This window comes from Indicator indicator, chromosome 2 (assembly GCF_027791375.1).
Source record: "Indicator indicator isolate 239-I01 chromosome 2, UM_Iind_1.1, whole genome shotgun sequence".
Classification (NCBI taxonomy): domain Eukaryota; kingdom Metazoa; phylum Chordata; class Aves; order Piciformes; family Indicatoridae; genus Indicator; species Indicator indicator.
This window is the reverse complement of record NC_072011.1, coordinates 47,355,630-47,376,987: the sequence shown is the minus strand read 5'-3', so window position 1 is coordinate 47,376,987 and position 21,358 is coordinate 47,355,630. Positions and strand designations below refer to the sequence as shown.

Sequence of the window (21,358 nt, the reverse complement as noted above, 5' to 3'; positions counted from 1 at the left end):
ATACCTTTTTTCCTCTTCATCCTAAGTATTACGGTCCAGAGCAGTTTGAGATGAGAATGTGCCACTGGGTGAAGGATGCAATTCCTCTTTGCACTTCCTCCACAATCAGGAATTGCTATCTTACTATCCGTGAAGTGGATTACTTTATCTTTCATCTCTGAGGTGATGAGAACAGGATATCCTTGCTAGTATTACTTAGTTGCAGGTATATACATAGTGATCTCAGTCTTTTGAACTGAACACTCTAGTGCATTGGGAGGGTAAAGGGGAAGGAAAATGTGGACTCTCCTTTTGAGGAACCGCACAACGTCTACACACTATGGTACTGTTGCTGCATGTCTCATATTTAAACAGGAAGCAAAAGTAGGAAGGTGCTCAAGGATATGGCATAGTAGTGGCTCTGGTAGAGTTGGAACTGATGATACTGAAGATCTTTTCCAACCATAGTGGTTCTGTGAAACATACAGTACATCCCAAGGATGACACTTCCGGGTGAGACCAAAATGTAGTTAATAATGCCTGTGTTTGAACTAGGATGAAGCAAGAGCAGATTCATATGAAAAATCATGAACTGCAGACACATGCTGAGTCTGCAGGCCGCAAAGGTGCACTCACTTGCACTTGGAAATCTTTCCTTATGTGTAATTAACCATGTACACATGTCTGTCAGAGCTTGGGCATGATGCTGAATACTGCTGGTACTGACTGGAAAGTCTGCCTGTGGCAGTTATCTTCATCTGATGGTTCTACCCTTACATCATTTTTTTAAAATATTTTTTCATTTGTTTTATTTTCCACCTTGATAATTACTAAAATATTAATCCACAAGTAAAAATTAAAAACAAAACACCAAAGCCCACAAAACCACCCAAATCAACCAGATCAACTTTTGCAATTGAGACCATGACTTCCTTCTAAAGAATTTACTGTTCAGCATTGAACAACTTACTTTACCTGAATTGCTGTGAACTGGATCATAATAGCTTTGCATGTAAGTTGTTAGTATATAAATCAATAAAAACATGGTATCTTTTTCTAATTAGCATCACACTTACTCAGTGCTGTAAAAATTTCAGTTAGTGTTGTGTGTAGATTTTTTTTTTTTTATCAAAGCTAGTGATGGTAGAGTAACTTCTTAAAGATCTTCACATGCATTTTCTGAAAATTTTTAACACGTAGCCTAAATAAGGAGTAGTTGTGTAACGCAAAAGACTCAGGAGCGAAAGAATCCTTACTAAAGCAGTATTCACAGACTGTTAGTATGGCTTCAGGGTACAGAAGTTATAAGTTTTCTTTCTTTTAGTCATCTCAGCAGAGTCATCTCATAAATCCAGTCAGTGGAGAGCTCTGTATTGGGCTCACCAAGAATAACTTTGCCAGTGTTTCAGTAAAGGAACTTCTGCTATAAATTTGGTGGCTTGTGCCTTTACGAGTGGAAATCATAGAAATCTTATGTATTGTGCCTTCGTGCTTGTCACAAAGGGGGATATTATTAATTACCCTCACAACAATAATAAACAATATGGCAAACTGGTATTAATAAAAATATTAACCCTTTATTAATGAAAATTGCCAAAACTCATTAAATAGGATCGTTATGCGGTTGGAATATATATTTACAATGGGAATATGCAGTCTTAGGGCAAAATGCAAACAATTTTATGCAAACTAGGAGGCAATAACTTGGAAAGAGAAGATCCCTGAGAGCAGATAGCACTCAATTACAGCGGAGTGGAGGCTCGATAAGAACCTTTACACCCAAGGGACAATGAATTAATTACTCACAGCAGGTTTTACCCACATGGGGGATGCTGCTGCTGGTGTGTTATCTTTGGGGTGCTCTTGTACAGCGCGGGCATGGTAGATTGCCGGCAAGAAGAATTTACTGCGTGGTCCCAGGCTGATCTGGCTTCAGAGGACAGTGGGCAGTTAATGATGCTCTTCGCGACAGGCTTGCTTGGTTTCTGGGTAAACTGAGGCACGGCACGATTCTAGTGGCAAGGGGAAGCAGGCTAGGTGGATCTGGCTTCTAGGCTCGTGGCTTCTCCGGCTTGCTGCGTATGGCTTGTGGCTTTATCCCAGGCTCTGGACCAGGCACTCGAGGCAGGGCAGGGCAACTTGAGGCAGCTTCTACAAGACGGGTCCAAGTAGGCTTGAAGCAAGGCTTGAGCAAGGCTTGAGCAAGGCAAGGGTGACTACCAAGTCACTTGTTTACATACAAATTGCCAGAGATTGGTTGGTCCAGTGGGGCACTGAAGCTAATGCGTGGCTGCCCGATGGAAAGGTGTTCTGCTAGGCTATAACCATAAAAGGCAGAAACAAAACCTTGTTTCTGGGGCAACAGTGGTCAGCTTACGTGCTCTCACCCAGATAAACATCTTGTTTACCAGACAGGCAGGAGTCCTGTCCCCTTTGTTCTTTTTCCCACCTTGTCCTGTCTTTCTGCAGGAGGAAGGGGAAAGAAAGGGACCTTGTCTAGACATCTTGAGGCCTGTCTGGGTTTATACTGGGCCATGACATGGCCCTACCATGGCAGTGCTTTCAGATCTTTAAAGGGATTTTGAAAGGACTTCTTCATAGTGAAATAATTGGTACCACTGAGTCCTTGTTCTAGTTACCATTTTAAAATGCTACTCTTCCTGTAAGGGCTTTACTACTTTGACTATTTTTGTGTTCCTAGGACTAAGAGGCCACAGATCAATTAGGCTACTTAGTTGTGTATGTATCTTTGAACACAAGCAACAATGTTAATATTACAGGACCTCTGTTAATCATTTCATTGACATTTGTTTAAAGCTGCATTTGAGTGTAATGCTTGAAACCAGTCAGGTTTCTCTCTGACTTATACTGGCATTTTGCTAAATCAAATCATGTATCATTAAGCACTACTACAGATAATTTTTAAAATATTAATGGACAAAATTCTTACTCCCTTAAATGCAGTTAATCCTGTCCCTAATACATAGCAACCTTTTTTTTTATACACCTAATTTAACAGAGCAGAACATCTGTAAAAATTGTAAATGCTCATGTTAGGTATAGCTAACACAAGTTTGTCTGGTTTTGGTGGTTGTTGTTTTGGTTTTATTTTTTTATTGTCAGTTGCACTAAGTTGAATTTGAACATGAAGGTGGACAAATGCTAACTTGATCAGTAATCAGTTTTCAGGGACCTGTTCTAGCCACACATCATTAGAGATAAATCAGTGTTACAGGGTATAGGTGGTGTATAGGATACAAAAGAGGCAGTTTCTGTCCTACTGTTTTCTGTGGGGTTTCTTGTCTGCTAGCACTGAGGGAGATGAAGGAAGCACAAACCAGCCTGCCATTAAACACAAGTAAAGCAAGCTTGTGAGTTAGAATATCAAACACTAACACCACTGTTACTTTGATTCCTACTAGCATTTGAATGGCATAAGGAGTCTCAAGGCTGCTATTATGTTGCTTGTTGCTCTTACTCTTCAGCATTGCATGGGAGCAAAATCACTTGCTTCAGTCTGGCAAAAGAATTTTTAAAGATCAGAATATTCTGAAATTGGGAGGTTCAGGGTGTGTATTGCTTATGTCAGCCACAGAGCAGAACTGATGAAGATGGAGAAGTACGGAATTTAGGTGTGCTCTGAACTTTAAAAAAGTCGACTTCTTAGATTAGCTAGATGAATAGGGTTTTTTTTCCCCAAAACTTAAGAAACAGGATACATCTGTAGCATCATCTTGATGCCCTTTCACTGATATGTGGTACTTGTGGCATATTGAAGTCCCATTTCTTAGGTGAAAACTGCCTGCTTTAATTTGCTTCTCACTCTGCTCTTAAACAGCTATCTGAATGTGAAATTACTACTACAGGAGAGTCAAAATATCTCGAACTAAGACCAGAAAGCCACAGCGGAAATATGTCCATCTATACAAAAAACTAAATTTTAAAGGATAGCATTATATGCAGTACCATTAACTTTTGTGGTAAAATTGTCCTACTATTATCTTAGACTTTGCCAATCAGTCTCAGGGCTTTTATTCCAGCAATATCACAGCATCCAAAATCTTATTGAACCCAAGATATTGTCTTAATCCTGCCATCAAGCTTGTAAATGAGTGACTGCAATACTTGTAGTTCATGGAGTTTTGGGACTTGACAACTTCAAAAATGAGGTCAGCATGAGAACAAGACAGTCTGGATTTTGCCAGTCTGCCAGCTTCTAGAGACAGGTACCATTTGTCTAGCTTGATAACTTGCTGGATATTAGTAATTTAAAAGGTACTGTTCCCTTAAAGCAACAGTATTCCTGTAGCACTTGAAAGTTGAAATTAGAAGGGAAAAGCAGACAAAATAAAAAAACAACCACCAAGCAACCCCCCAAAAAACAAAACAAAAACACACACAAACCCCCCACAACTCTCCCCCCAACACACAAATAAAATCCCAAACCAACAAACCCAAATTAACAAAACCCTCAATGTTCTTTAATCAGTTCTTGTTACTCAGATTGAGTGCTTCAGTTGTTTCGACTTCAGATAACTACTGTACTTGTTCATATCTTTAGGCAATGAAAGCATCTGCAAAATACAGTGCCTTATGTTGTTCAGACACCACTGCTCTTGGTGCTGATAGGTAGCTGTTTGTTTATTCTATGGCAGCATCATGCAGGCAAAAATCTCAGGGATTGTTTTCTACAACACTGAGCTTTTTATACTGATGTGATGCTTCAAGTAAATTGCTAGCGGTAGAATTATCTATTTTCTGTAGTAAGTTTTTCACAGAGCTGTGTTGTCTGTGCAGAAATTCACAATTAAAAATACTAACCTGATGGCTAGAGAAGCTTAAACTCTCAAATTTTGCATTAACAACTGACCAGAGTTGTGGAGAATATCAGTTATATTAATCAAAAGACAATTTGTATCTACACAGAGTTAATTGGAAGGAGCTACCGTGTTGATACTTTCTGGCTCAAAATAAATTGCAATTACTAAAATGCCGTTTTATAGGTATAACTTCTTAAGTTACGGTGTTGTATGGAATAGACAAACATGGGTGATACTGTTCTAAGATGCATTCTGCTAATAAGGTGTTTTATATTCAAATAGAGCAAAGCAGACGTTTTTCTCAATCTGAAAAAAAATGTTTTTTTTCAAATGTCGTTAGAAAATACTCCACTTTAACTGCTGATTTTTTTGGGGTCTTGAATCTTAAAAAAAGGACCCTGGTGAAGCCGAGGAATGTGGAACGCAGGGAAAATTGGTGGAAGCGCTCAGGCAAATGAGAATTAATCATAGGGGGAACTACCGCCACCTCCTGGAAGAGATGCTGACTAGTTACAGGCTAGCTAAAATACAGGGAGAAGAGTGCACTGCTGAATCAACTGCAGCATCCACTTCAGATACTCGTGCTGGACCCAGTTACCCTGTACCAGACACCCACACAGAATCTGAGAATCACCTTGCTGAAACGCAGAGCTCAAACGAAGATTCAGGGATGAATGAGATGAGTGATAAACAGACATAATGTTTTACATAGTGGATTTAATGCTTCACTTCACTTGATGTATTTTCCTTTGTTTATATCTCAACATTTGTCACTTCTACCTTAGAAGTCTCTTTGGTTTTGCTTTAGTTATTTGTGCAGATTGTTTATACAAAGCTCTTTTATCCTTAGACATTCAACTACTATATTAATTGCATCTGTTGTGTAGCAAGCAGTTAAATTCTCTTTTGAGATCATGTGGTTTTTAAATCCTGTCACACCAACAATTGGTATCTGCCATACTAATGAAAAAAAAAATCTTAACTTTTTAAGTACACTCTTAAATAGTAATTTTGATGGTGTATGTTTGCTGATTGTGAAGTAATTTGAATCTTAATTGTATCTATTGTGCAAATTAAGGGATAATAGAATTAATTTTTCTCCATAACATCATATGCTGCATGTTTGTGTTTGAATTGTGTATGGTTTAAATTACAACTAAATTACAAAAGCTGTTACTTATTAGGTTGTTACTTATTCTTCATGAAATGTATTTGACTTTTTTCCAATTCAGATTGTATCTGCTGTTCATCATAAACACCAATTTTCTAGATGACTGTATTATTTCCCAAGTTGCAGGATAACATATAACCAGAAATGAAATGTACTTAGATTTAGTACCTAGTATCAAGTTCTAAGAATTTGTGTTTAAGTGAAAATAAAGAATATGCTGTGAATAATACGTGTATGTATATTGACTCTTTTAAGCAAGTAATAAACTTCCTTTCAAATGCTATCATTTTGACATGACTTACAAGTTTTGATAGCTTCTGATATTAACTCGTGAATGTTCATTAACTTCTACAAATATTTGAGTAATTTTGGGTTTGGCACATTCATCATTATCTTCTCGTTGGGCAATATTTCTCAGGTTCACGTTAAGCATCAGCCATATAAAGGAATAAACTGGCTGTTCTACCTAATCTTACCATCTACCAAGTTTTTTCCCTGTCATTTGATGTACAACACATGTATGTATGTGAATTTGGGTATATCAGTGATAGTACTGGGAATTTACAGTGGTGGCAACTAATTTGCTAATTCTTGTGACAGTGGTTGGCTCATAATAGAGCACTTGCACAAAAATATCATTGTTCAGAATAGGTGCAAATTTCACTGCCTTAATAAAAAAGAGCCTATGGGAATTTCTTGGGGATAAGGAATACCCAAAGAGCTGAGCTTCTTAGTGTTTTACAGACTTTATTTATTAGTCCATAAATGTAGAATCTATTAATAGGTATGATTTTAGTACATTTTAGATAATACTTGGTTTTAAGTATGCTATAATAGCTTTCCTGGGCTCATATTTTTTGACAAGTAAATTGCTTTATGAAGTTGAGGAACAGAGACTGTTTGTGTAGAGAAATGGGTAGATACAGAAAAAAGGGAAAATGTCATGTATTGTACACTACTATTCTACTTAATTATGGCACTGAAATCCAAACTGCAACAAAATGTGTTCATTTGTATTGGTGAGTAGTAATGTTTCTCCTCTTCTTTTCCTGTAGGGTGCTGGAGAACTAGAAGATCCGTGGTAGCCTTACAAATCTACTAAAATGCTTTTGATTCTGAAAGGGGGAAAATATCTTTTAAATCTGTTTTCTTCAAGGGAAAAATTCTGGTGGATTTCCAACATTTTGTGAAATGCTCAGAAAGATATTAGATTTTTCCATCAGTTGTTCATTTTTGTGTTTTCTGATATTGCCACTCTTAGCATTGCCTGTAACTACAGTATTTTTACAAGCCTCAGGTGTACTATTTACATCTGTAATGAACTTTGGCCCTTAAAAAGAAGGAACAATTCTCCCAGCAGATCAGTATGTGTACCTGAGATGCATGGGGTAGTAGGTGTGCTCTGAAGATAGACTATGGCTAAATGAAATGTGCAACACATGAGCACGAGAGTGTGCAAAGTAATTGTTTGATACATGACTTAAATTTCACTTTACTAAGTTGGAAGGCTTTGCAGCTCTGTGGCTTGGAAATAATTTTAATTGGGCAATATGCTATCAGATGTCTTTTGGTATTTTTAATTTTCCAGTTTTACCTGTATTGCCAGACTCTTAGGTTCCCCTGCAGTGTCCAAATTGTGATAAGTTGCCTACTGCTTGCTTTAAGAGAAGTGTATTTGGCAATAATATATGAAGATTCTAGGCATCTAAAAACAGCAAGAATTTTACGCATGTGTACCACACACAAACTTTTGCTAGAGAAAATCTTTTAAAACCAAACTGATGAATTTATAGTTAGTGACTTGCTTTGACATCTCTCACAACTGCAGGGTTTTTTTTAGAATGCTGAAAATTTGCCTTTATTATAATGTAAATTTTTTTTGTTCTGTGTGGTTTTCTATAGTTTTTTTGATTTTTTTCAGCTTAAGCTACAGAAGTTTCATGTAATATGGGTATAATTTTTAATTGTTTGCATTATTTTCGAAGTTCAAATTATCACTTTGAGATTACTATAAATACACTTAAAATTATCTATTTTAAATTAAGAAAATATTAGAGATATTTTCATGGGTTCAACGACCTTTCATTTTATAAGCAATGGGCATGGTACAGAGTGGCTGTCATGTAAGGTACTTGAAGATTCTTAGTTTAATTCTATTTTTGCAATAACTTTGACTTTTTTTCTGACTTCTTTGAGTTGTGCATGTAATGAGTCCAGTAAATGCTGAAAATGGGGAAGAGTAAAGTATTTATCTAAAATAAAAGCTATTAGGGAGGGGAAACCATGAATGTATCCATCTGTACATGATTTACATGCTGTGGATGCCTTGTAAACATTTTCCTATTTGTTTAAACTGTGTTTCAGCGAGGATGTCATTGCCCTTGTGTGTAGTTTTAAGCTAATGACAGTCATCAACTGGTTTTGTGTGAAATGGAATTCATGGTATTTTTCTGTAACTTTATTCTCATGGTGAGTCTGTAAAAACCACACGCTCTTTCATACTGGTGCCGAAGGCGAGCTTTCCCAATAATTTTGATTCACTGTGTACCTAATTTTTTTTTTGGTCTAGAGAGAATTATTGCCACAGTATATTTTATTTATTCATTAGATTTTAGCCTTGTAAGTTAAAGTGTTCTAAATGATGATGTTAACAGGTATTTGTCCCTTTACTGTTTTTTTGTTGGTTTTTTTAGGGGGGGGCTTTTTTTGGGTGGTTTTTTTTTTGTTGTTGTTGTTGTTGTTTTGGGTTTTTTGGGGGGGGTGGTTTTGGGGGGTGGAGGTGGGCAGGTGTTAAAAGATAGGGAATGAAGAATGCAAAATGGTTTATTGTTCAGACTGTCTGCTCTGGTCCAACCCTGTACTGATAGTACTTTCCCAGTATGATATTGTGATGTTTCATACAAAACAGTGAACATAGCCAACTTGTTATCTTCAATAAAGGATTGCTAAAACAGTGTGACATGCTTTATATTTTCTTGAGAAGGATATTTTCAAGCAGATGTAATTGTCCTATGTAAAAACATAACAAAATAGGATTTGTGAGGTGTCTTGGAGATTTGTTCCATAGCAAATGTGGCTTTTTTTCTTATTAAGCCAGATGTCTCAAAGCAGACTTCTCTGTGGGAGACAAGAGTACATCTATTGCTCCTAGAGCAAACCCTTCCCAAGTTCATCTGGAATGAATTTTATTCCAGCTATGGGAGAGTATTCATTTAAAGTCTAAAAATTCCAATTAAACGTGACTTTTTTTTTTTTGTCAACTCATTTATTAAAGGTCAGACATTAACCCTATAAAATGTTCCCTTTTAACAGTATGTTAGATAAACATTTCTCCACATTAAAACCTTTAATGAGTTGTTCAGGTTTTTTTTCTAACTTTGCTAATAAGTTGTTTAGCTGGGTGGGAAAGAGGAAAGATTATTACCATGCACTGTCAGTAATATGGAGGATTTCTATCTGAATACTTAATACTACTGTGGAATGGGTATATTTATGAAAACAACCTGTAGATTTTTGAGTTTCTAAGTTCTGTAAGCCTATAAATTCTTTGAGCATGGCATCTGTGTGTTTTTCTTACAACCTGGAATTTTAATACCTCATTCCACTAGTAAGGGTTCTTGGGCTCCATAGGCTTCAGTCATACTGTGTAGAACTGAAGCATATACAGAGATTTTTTTTTCCCCCCCAAAGGACTATAGCTTGCACAGCTACAACAAAATCTAAATCAGGACATCTTCTTGTCTCTAGATTAGCACTACTTTCCACTCATGGATCCACTGGGTTCTGAATTCTAATCATGGTTTTAGTTTATTCAAAATACTGTTCAGAGTTCAGCAGCCTTAAACAATCCTATGGCTGTTGACTTTGTATTCTTAGTGTGAGAGGTCTGCATGTTTGATAAAATTAGTTCATGTATGTGCCATAACTTGTCAATTTTTAACATTTATTTTAAAACTATATTCTCCTAATTATGTTGCCTCCAAGTAACTAACGTAAAGATACTAATATAAAATGCTGAGGGTAGGGATTGTCTCTTCCACTTCAGGTCTTTCTTACACTCCAATTCAGCTTGATTGACTTCCCTCTCCCCACCCCCCCTTCATTTTTATGACTTTTCCTGTAACTGAGACAAATTAGACCATGTCAGTTCTTATATCTGCTCTCTGATTATCTTCAGCAAAATAAAGGTTTGGTTTAACTTATTCCATTTAACATGTGAATGAGGATAAGGAATAAAGAAATGCAAATATGTGGTGTCATCCTGACCTTCTCAAAAGGCTTGTAGGTGAGCATTTAACTACAGTGACTCATCATTATGAACTACAGACTCATCATTATGAACAGAATCTTCACTTGCTTGTTTGAGCCTGCATGCAAATTTTTGCAGGACTTGGCTAAAATATCTATACTTTTCATGGCCCTTATGTGAATATGATGCTGATGTTGCTATTCTGGTGTAGGAGTAAAGCAGCCAACCAACCTGTGCATTCAAAATAAGATACGAATTCTTTTAACACAAGCTAGATATTAGTGGTGACATTACTTCTTGGTGTCATGTATAAAGCAGAATTAAGTCAGCTGCTTCATTTGTCAGATTTCTTACACTGTCAGCCATAAGATTAGCCCCAGAAAAAGTGTCTCATTTTTTGGGGGTGGGGGGCACTTTAGAGGTTCATAGTAGAAATCAAAATGAGTAGGAACTTGAGAGTAGTTACAGCATTAAACTAAGCTTTAGTGGGCATATTTTGTTTCTGGGAAATGAATCAAAAAAACAATGCCACTTTTCAGTATATAAGTTATCAGGTCTGTTCTAGCAAAAAAACCCACAGTGCCAAGCAGTTCTTACTACCAACTATTTGGGATTGTGTAGGGCTAAAAAGCCAATTTCAAGTTTAAAGATTGTCTGCTGAAGATGTGTTACTTTTATCTCTTTATTTTAGAGCTAAAAAAAAATCTGTAAAATTTAAGTCAGAGGGAGGTAGCTCCATAGGTGCAGGTGAGCAACAGTATGGTATGCTTGCAGACTTGAAAGCAACTTGGCAAAACCACAGAGAAGCATCCAAGTCACTGAACTTTTGCCATGTAACCCAGGTAAGCATATAGCTTGTCGAGCATAAACTCCATCCTATGTCTCATACGTCTTCATAACCACTTTCTGTTCACCAGTCTCATCTAGTTCTGCTCATGTTTGTTTCGACTCTTGCTGTCCAAATCTGACAATGCTTTCCTTGTACCATTTTGTATTCCTACCTAGCTGCTTCTCTGATCAAAAGACAAGTAACTTCTGCATTTTAGCATGACTCCATTTCTTTTTTGTTTAGCTTACTGCTTGAGGTTGTCTCTCACTTCTATCCTTTACCTGCTAACATCCTTAATCAGTGCTGCTGTGCTTTATTATTTTTACATCTGAGAGGTCATATTCCTCAAAACAATTTAAATTGTCCTTCTTCAAAAACATTCTTGAAGTGTCCATTTGATGTGATGCTTGGATTCACAGACTGGGATTCCTGAGAACTTTCTCTGTTGATGACTACTTCCTGCTTCTATTCCTGCCTGTCTTCATTTGTCTATATGGAGCTTGACTAGGAACATCCAACAGAAAAACTTTACTGTTGGGGTGATTAGCAACTGTGAATTAACATCAGCTCAGTGTATCAACACCTGCTTTTAAAACTTAGCAGAAACTGATCAGATTTGAAGTCATCAGGATGGACTTCCTTCATCAGTTGTGTTATCTTTCTGTGAGAGCAGTTGACCTCCTAATAAAAGAAAAACACCGTGTAGTAGGAAGATGCATTCTGAAGACTTGTAGCAACTCATTGAAACAATGTCATCGGAAATTTCTCCTGTTATGTCAAATCTGGCTTGGAAATTACTGTTACAATGGTTTCTCTGCTTTCTCAGAATTCTGGAATTTAAGGTGAGTTGTGGTGAAGTTGAGGTTATGTTACAACAGTATTAGGTGTTACAAGGACCCTACCCTTGACCTTTAAAAAGCTGGAAACATTCCAATTCATGAGTCCTCTCATGATGATCTTGGAAGTTTATCTCATCTGTAAGTATAGAAATACTGATTTTTCTGGCCTTTTTCAGGGGACTTCTGGGTTCTGTTGGGTAGTTATAGGCTGTCTTCAAAGTTGTTCAGAGAACCTCTATGCAAATTTATGTCAGAAAAATTACTAAATGGGTTCTACTTTTGTCACTTTGAAAGAGCTGCAAAGCTTAAGTGAAAGAAATTGGAGAGAAATTCATAGAATGAAAATTCTGAATGAAAATACAACAGTATTTTCAGTAGTTAGTATCCAGAACTTAAGAGTACCCAAAAGTGTCAGGGTGTTACAGTCCTTTCGATAGTATTAATTTTTGCTTTGGGGGGGGATGTCCTTTTTTTTTTTTTTTTTTTTAGAAAATGTGCTATAAGAGAAACTGGTGAAAACATGTCTCTGTGTCAGTGTATTTTAGCCAGTTTGGGGGGATGTGTGTGAATTTCTAGTTAACATTTAGACATTAGCCAGAAACTTTGAAATAAATATACAGAGGTTAAAGTCTTTTAAAGGATATTTGCCATTATTTTTGTCAGGAAACATCACAATATCCCCATCAAATTAATTCTGTTAATGTTTGTTTTGGCAAGTTACTCTCATGCAAAAAGGTTTGTCTGATTAATCTTGGACAAATCTACAGTACTTAATATTTGTTGTTCTTAGGAGAAACTGGAGAATGAACTTAGGCTTGTTTGCTTTGGTTTTTTTTGTGTTTTTTTTTTTTTGGTTGGTTGGTTTTTATGGAGGTTTTTTGTTGTGTGTGTGTTTTTTTTCCTTGTCATCTTCGTTCATAAACACATCTGAATTTAATAGTGCAATAAGAATTTTGGCCTGGGTGTGTAAAGTAGATGTATTTTTTCTTCTAGTGTGTTTAAAAAGTAATGTCAGTTTGGGGAGCAGAGAATGCATGAAATTAAACAAAATTACTTTCTCCAGATCTCCAAAATTGGTATTTAATTTAGAATGATAACAGTTATAGGAGATGCTCTGCTAATGCAAACAGTGTGTGAAGTAATTGAGTGTGATGCTTTACAATAAAAACTCCATCTCTGCTTTTTGTTGTGGACATCATTTTTTCATTTTACTTGGTGAGAATTTTTTTAAATACGTTTTTACATTCATCTCTTCATTCCCATTTGTCGTTACCGTGAGTTTCATACTATTGCTTCACAGATCACAATTATTGTATTTAACTTTCCGTTTCACTTATTAGAGAGGAATCAACACAGAGAAACAAGTGTGAATAACTACAGCGATTTTTTTACATGCAGGTACCATATTTCAAATGCTGCTTCTGTGAACTGAAAGTAAAGAGAAGTTTTATCTTGTTCATGTAACTTCTGATATGATCATAGTAGCCCCTGTGCCTTGAACTGCATGAAATAAAAATGTCTGGGTGAAATTAGGGAAAAGAAGGAAAAAATTTCCAAAATGGGTATTATGTTATCTCTAACTTAAATATGTTGTACACCTGTCTTTCTATTCAGCCTTCAGTACTCAAATATTTGGAAGATCTGTTTTTGAAATGCAAGCTGGTTTTGTTTCGAGTGGATCATAGTCCCAGTGAACTTGGTACTACATACTCCAGACAGCATAGCAGAGATAAAAGCATGAGAACTATGAGAGAGTGCCTCACAATGAAGGACAGGCACTCATTATTCTTCGGGTGGAGAGAAGGTGGTGATGGGATTAAAAGGAGGTGTAGTGCCTTTACAAAGGAGGAATTGGCTAAGAGGGAGTTGGAATAGAGAGGGAGGAACCAGGCAGTTCACCTTATCTATGTGTATGTAAATCAGCAGGGCCTCTGCTAAGTACCTTACCTTGAACCTTGCTGTAAATCAGTAGAGGTCTGTCTGAAGATAGCAGGCACTGAACACAGCCTGAACTTCTGAACTTTTAGGACTGAGCAAAGTCTTAATAGACTACTGAATATTCTCCACTCAGAGAAATGAAGAACCTAATTTAAATGAACATACAATGTATGATACAGGGGGGTTACTTGTGAAAGGGGACATGTAGTAGGCATTTCGGGAAAGAGTGTAAAGCCTGACTGCCTTAGCCAATGGGGAAAGGCACAATTCCTTTCCCCACAAGTCCTGTGGACTCTCCCTTTACTCGAATAAAGTTTTACAAGACTTATCTGTCTCTGTTGTGAACAGGAACTTCTAAATTGGATTATTTTTTTCCTTACAGTGGGTAATTAATGTGTCCCTGTGATAGTTGTCACTCCACTATTTTATGTGGATACATAATGTGAGATACAGCACCAGAAGATCCCATGCAGTTCAGTGGATTCACTGAGTTCAAAATGGGAAGGCTTGTATTCACTGCTGGCAGTGCTTTTTCACCTTTCACCAAGCAACATTTTTACCCTGATGCTTGAATGCCAGACACTTCTGAAACAAAACTTGTTTCAGATAATGTGCAGACATTAGTACTTAGAATTAGATTTTTAGCAGGTTTGGTAACTAATACAAAGTAAGGAGGATTGTCTTCTATTTCAGTCCTTGTATACTCAGGTGACTATGAAATTTAAATTCTGCTACTTATGTCCACACTGAACAGCACATATATCCTTGAAAACTGCTTCTTTGTGCTGGCCAGAGTCCCTTCTATGGTTTGGGTTTTTTTCGGGGGGGTGGGGGGGTGTAATCTTTGTGTTTTGGTTTGGGGGTTTTTTGGTGGTAGTTTTGAGGTTTGTTTTGTTTTTACAGGCTAACACATGTTCCTGTTGATGGACTGTTGTGGTCTGATATATAATTAATGAACTCTGTTGGTTCATTGTAAAATTAACCAAATTAACCAAATCGGCCATTGTAAAAGCCTTGGGATTCAGTACTGCAGAGTGAACCTTTCTGTGGAAATACTGGAGCTTTCTGGTCTGAACTGAGCTTTTTCAGCAGGAAATTATTTCAGAGGGGCAAAAGCTGAGTAGATTTGATCATGAAATACCTGCCACCAATTCGATACGTGTGACAAAGCAAATTAGTTACAGGAAGTCCTATCTGTGTGCACTGGTGGAGACAGGAGGAGTAAATTCAGTATAGAAAGCTCTGAAAAGCAGGACAGTTTGTATAGTCTGGCAATAGTTGTGGTCATGCAGCAGTCATCCCTGCAATCAGGGGCAGAACACAGTATTCCATACCTGATCTCTCCTCCCTGAAAATCCTGTCATCCTTCCACATGAGGAACTGCTTAACAGACCAAAATTTGCTTCTCAGCTACTATTCAGTGACTGTAAATTATTATCAGAGATGAGCAAGGATAGATGTGACTTGCTGTGGGATGCTGCCTTTTGGTAAGCCAAAGGATGGATAGGGTGGTGGTGGCACTACAATGCCATTTTGATTTTGAGCTTCTGCATGGCTTCCTGTTGGACTGGCTATCTGTGCTGTCTGTATTAAGAATTTACCATTGCAGAGATCTTTCAATAACATCAAGTCACCCTCACACTTACAGGCATCAAGACTTCAGTAACAGTCTGTCAGAAGTTAATATGCTGAACATCCCCATCTCGTCCAAGGGAGAGATCTGGGTCTCTCACCAGGAAAGGTTTTAAGGATTAGACTGAAAAAGAAAGTTCTTTGAAAGTTGACATTCTCTGGGACAGAAATGTGATGGATAAATGCTGTAAAGGGAAGAGCGGTAGCAGTGTAAATTGAGAAGGGTGCAGTTCTGTGAGCTTCCTGGAGAGGCAACAAACTGGAGTTTACATTGAAGTAAATAGGGGAGGAAATCCAGAAGGAGTCGACTTAATGCTGCTGCTCTCGCGGATACAACTGCAAGAATTGAAGGATAACTGTTTTCATTAAAAACAGTGGGAGAAGCCAGCTCTGCTGAGGGCCAGGGGACAGGGGCCTATCCCTTAAATGCCAGGTGAGGTAAGCAGGAGCTAATTACAGCACTTATAATGCCATTAACCTTTAATCACATAGTCCATTAGTGGACTAAGAGCATTTAAAAAAACCCAAACAAAATAAAACAAAGAAACAAGCAAACAAACCCCCCCAAACAACAACAAAACCCCAAACAAAACAACAAAATCCCCACCCTACCATATCAGAACATCCCACACAATTACATTTTGCCAACCCCTAGGGCTTCAAGCGGCAGGCTAATGGCACAAACACTCAGGGATGTGCAGATGCCACATCAGAAATTTGCTGCTTAGGAGCATCTTTCTTGATGGCTGCCCTGCATGTCAAAGAAGGACTTTCTAAGTGCCGAAAGAAACATAGCTTTAAAGGTCAGATTATCCATCAGTCTTGTGGGAGCCACTAAGGAAAAATTGACAACCATAGTGTTGGCCTTTTTACATGGGTGTAAAGCTGGCCCTGATTTTGTAAGTAATGAGGTTATATTTAAAGTGCATTATGTCAGACCACTTCTAGTGGTAATAAACCATTTAATAAAAAAAGCATTAAGAGAACTTTTTAACGATAAACATCTTCCTACACTTGTCACATTAGGGTGCTTAATCATCCCTCTGTATGGTTTTCAGTGTAATAGGTACAGTATGGAGTAACTGGCAAGCTACTTGACATTTCCATAGAATCAAACAGCAGACTCCTTAGCCAGCCTGTGCATCGAAATAATTATATATAAGAAATGCTTGTGGAAATTAACCCCTCCACTTGTGACTGCTGAATTACTAAATTGGCGTTTTATCAGTTGTAAGAATTACGCATACAAAGAGTAACCTCCCTGTTATCCTTAGATGAAGTGTAGGCAATTATCATCATTAAGTTTACTTTCTCAAATAAAAGGGAGGGGCTGAAATAACTGGGAGCAGAGTTTCAACAGTGTTTTGAGTTGTAGTGATGTAGTACTTAAATGGAGTGGAGTTAGGTCCCTGATTCTCTGCAGGTTTCATTCATGTCTGGGAGTAACCCTCTCCCCGTTTTCAATGTCAGCAGCATTTCTGGATGTAAGACTTACTGTTTTCTACTTATGGAAGTAAATGTTAGGACTTTCTGTAAGGGACAGACAGAAATGTATCACAGTACTAAAACAAATGTGAGACGCAAAGGCTGTGACTGAAGAGTTGCTTGGTCAAGTGATTGTGCTTTGTGTCCTGGCCCCTTTCTCCACCTGTCCTCCTTCTTCTCCCTGTGCTGGGCTGGGTGAATCATTGGTGTAGTCTCATGGGGACCAGGTGGATTAGGAATAGCATGGTTGGAAGAATGATTTTTTTTTTTCAGCCAAACCTGCTTCCCAGTTTGATTCATTTGCACAGCTGCCTAAATACTTCATCTGGCATGAGGCAAGGGATCATTCAAAGCTGGTACAGCAGTCGGGATAAGAGTTAATGTAGTTAGTACTAAGTGATAGAGAGTTAGACACAAAATTGCAACTTCAGTCCTGGTCATGTAGCATTGCCTGTGGAGTAGCTGTTTGTTACGATAAATTACATGTCTATGTTGCAGTTATGTACTGGGGATACTTTCTGGGACTTGCAGAAGTGCAAGTCTCAGGATGTTAATATTCTGACACGTCTTCTTTCATTCTGTGCCCATGCTGCAAAATGGTAAATGTGAAGATCTCCCAACTTGTGCTGCATTCTGTGACTTGCAAGTTCTGCATGATGCAGCCATAATGTGGTATAAAGAAGAATGACAACATGGCTGCCATTGACTCTGTGGGCTCATGTGTCAGGTGTGAGATTATAGAGAAATGGAGAAAGCAAAAAGAAGCACTAAAATCTGATTAAGATGTCTACTACTTGGCTATTGTGTCATGCAGTGGTCTTCTAGCATGAATGCAGGGAGGTAGTTCCCAGTTCCTGGTTGTCTGGTATGAAAGACTTGGAATAAGCAGGGTGGTGGCTGACCATGTTTGAATGCTGGGAATGCATTTTTAAAAAATAAACAAAAAACAAACAAAACAACATACCTACTTGGATAACTAGACTACAATCTGCTTGTCAGCCTTACTCTTGGTTGACTTTTTTCAATGACTGTCCTTCAACTTCTTTTTACCTACAACTTGCTTTTCTTTTTTTCTAATTATTGCAGCAGGAGCCAAGCTGGCTTGGTGTTGGTTTGGTACAGTGTCATGATCTGAGAGACTTGGCTCTGCTCTTGTGGTGAGTGATGAGGTTTTGGAGAATCAGACACGTGGTTGAGGGGCAACGGAAGGGCATAGAATATATATTTATACTGTATTGTGAACTGTGATTCTGTATTGTGGCAGCCCCCTGATTTAGAAACACGTTCATGGTCTAGGAAAAAGATAAAAGAAACAACCAAAAAAAACCCCAAACAGACAAAACCGAAAAACTCACAACTGAACACTCTTAGTCTGTTCCCAGATTTATCCAGCTCTCGTACTGAGCTCTGTCTATGCATCCAGAGTCCTCTGGGTTCAACTGACCCATGTGTCTGTGACAGGCAGTCATGTTTTGGTTGTATTTTCACTCTTGCCTGTGACGTGTTCTTGCAGTCGAGGGGAGGCTTATCTATTAATTACCCTCACAGCAATAATTAATAAAAGGATATGGCAATGTGTATTAATTAAATAGTAACTCTTTATTATGAAATATGCCAAAACTCGTTAAAGGATAGTTTGTATAGTTGGAAGATATATTTACAGAGGGAATTATGCAATCTCAGTCAGGGCAATACAAAACTATTCTATGCAAATTAGGAGGCAACAACTTGGAAAGAGAAGGTCCCCGAGAGCAGTTAGCGCTCAGTTATAACGGGGAGGAGACTTAATAAGAATCACTAAACCCAAAGGGCAGTGAACGTGTTACTCGCAGCTATTTTCACCCATATAAGGGATGCTGCTGCTGCTGCATTGGCTTTAGGGTGCTCCCGTAGGCGCAGCACGGCTGGTTGCCAGCAAGAAAGGTTTACCGCATGGTCCCAGGCTGGTCTGGTTTCAGCGGACGGCAAGCAGTTAACGACGCACTTGGCGGCGGGCGCTTGCGTAGTTCCTGCGCGGGTATACTGAAGCACGGCACGATTCCGGTGGCAAGGGGAAGCAGGCTCAGCCACTCTGGCTGTCTAGGAGCTGACTTCTCCGCCTTGGATGTGCATGGCTCGTGGCTTTATCCCAGGGCTCTGGACCAGACACTCGAGGTGTCTGGGCTTGGAGCAAGGCTTCAACAAGCAGGAGCAAGGAGATTTGAGCAAGGCAAGGCTAGGCTACCTAGCCACTTGAATATATACAAAATGCCAGAGGTCACTTGGTCTAATAGGGCACTAAAACTGATGTGTAGTTGCCCAATGGAAAGCGTTCTGCTAGGCTATGACCATAAAAGGCAGAAGCAAGGACCTTGTATGTGGGGGAGCTTATGTGCTCTGACCCCAGATGGGCATCTTGTTTACCAGACAGGCAAGGTCCTGTCCCCTTTGTTCCTTTTCCCGTGTTGCCCTGTTTTGTGGCAGGAAGGAGGGGAGAGAAAGGGATCTGTCTAGACATCTTGAGGCCTGTCTGGATTTGTACTGGGCCATGTGTCATGGCCTTACCACCACACTTGTTTTGCTTTCTGCTGTGCTGGGATGACTGAAGGAGCTTTTGGGTAGTGCAGGAAGTTGTGAGCGTGTTTAAACTTCTGAGTTTGAGGAAAAAGGCAAGTTGGGGGGAGTACTGAGGTCTCAAGGTGTATGTGATGCAATCTAAATGTCCTGTATTTGCACTTTTTTTTTTTAACCATAAATTAAGTCACTGAAATGATGTCTTTGAAATGTGGGGGGGAGCCATTGGAATTGTACTGAATATAAGCTTATACCCAGTATTGTGCCTGACTGAAGAAGGAAAGCAAAGCAAACAGAAGCCAGGACTTCCTATAAAATACTGTCATCCCCAGTTGTTCTTAGATAGATAACATTTGTATAGATAGGAAGAACCAGGACTTCCTGTGTAAACATCAATATACCTCTGTGGTTTTTACAGTGATAAATTTCTGAATAGATAAGAAGCATGGACTATATAAGTTTGTACTAAAATCCCTTTCAGTACACAGGTCTTTTGGGAGAGATCCTACCTGTGTCCAGCGCTGTAATAAAGGCGTAATACAAGAAACTTACTGAGTTTCTTGTCCCTCTCTAAGTCAGCCTGCCTGGAAACTTTTACAGCTTTCTGCTATCATGGTACTAAGACTGTAGAGCCATTAGATGGGAGACTGTTTCACATAATTTCCCATTTCTGAGTCTCCTGGCAATACTGAATTACAAGCACTGAAACTACTGCTATCTCAAACACTGTGGCAGCTGCCTGACTGTACAGGCTGAGGGTGCTGCTATGTGCTGCTGCAAGGAAGAAAATTATTAAATTTGTCAAAGGAAAAGATCTCTTTCTAGAAATACTGAAGCAGTAACATACTTATTTAATCATTTGAATATTGCCCACTGGATTTTTTTTTTTTTCAGTGGTTAGTTTATAAAATTATTTCATGATTTGCAGCAAACATAGTAATACCTTTTTTTGAGGCCAAACCAAACCTTTTCTCCACTGCTGTTGCCCATGGGAGTTTCCGTGGGAATCAGACTCTGTGATTGTGGGCAGGTATTTGCTTTTACATCTGATAAGGCAGGTGGTTTACAAATGTGGGTTGCTTTTGTTTTCTTCGGTATGCCTGGGCAGAGGACACTGGCTGGAGGGGATGTCTTGGTGGATGGTGTCTGGTTGGCTTTAGGACAGCTGGGGCTGAGGCCGCATAGTTGCCTCTGCTGAGCTGTCCCATCCTGATTGAGATAGCTCTGGGTGTAGCAATGTTTCCCATGGTGTGAATCGCAGGATCGGTATGTGCCTTGTTGTGGTTAATGCTTAACAGTCGTGAATGGGCTGGGTTGGGTTAGTTTAAGGGCTTTTGGTTTTCTAAGCTGTAAGCACATCAGGCCTTTGTATCTTTTTCTTCTTAGTTTCTATTGTTGCTTTTGGGAGAAAAGTTGTCAACACTTTTTTCTTGTAAATCACTTGTTAATGCTCAGACTGCTTGAGGCAGGCAAAACCTTGGCCAGTCTGGAAAGCTGCATATTTACTAAATCTTTTACTGTTAAATCCCCTCAAGTTTTGCCTTGCTATCAAAAGGAAGAGAAGTTTGGTGTGCTGGAGAGAGCAACAGTAAACATAACTCTGCTTGGCTGGTATGGGTAATAGATGCCCTCCCTGAAAGACTGTGCTTTCTTGTAGTGCTGTTACCTTGCTGAAGATGGCTGTTATGTGGAAGAGTGGGAGCACTTTGCCCTTTTTGCCTCTTTTTGCACTTTGACCTGTTGGTCAGGATTGATTATAAACCCAGATTCTAATTACATTGCTTCTCATTTCACTGAACAAAGTTGTGTTGGCAAAGCTTTCTTGTGGTGGCTGGAGTCTCCAGGACAAGACCCATGAAATAA

The 21,358-nt window shown here is 38.6% G+C and overlaps 1 protein-coding gene across 4 annotated transcripts in view; it reads left to right on the top strand.

Annotated features, from left to right (window-relative positions):
• The window catches only part of PPM1B (protein phosphatase, Mg2+/Mn2+ dependent 1B), a 60,056-nt gene extending 52,244 nt beyond the window's left edge, over window positions 1-7,812 (top strand). For 2 of the 4 annotated variants that reach the window (XM_054392127.1, XM_054392099.1), the window contains exon 6: window positions 5,194-5,541. In XM_054392127.1, the coding sequence (XP_054248102.1) occupies window positions 5,194-5,499 (306 nt within the window). In that variant the 3' untranslated portion in view covers window positions 5,500-5,541. Of the gene's footprint in view, window positions 1-5,193; window positions 5,542-7,025 lie in introns of those variants that run through there. The other 2 variants (XM_054392108.1, XM_054392118.1) reach the window with 2 other exon arrangements.
• Window positions 7,813-21,358: the final 13,546 nt, after the last annotated feature.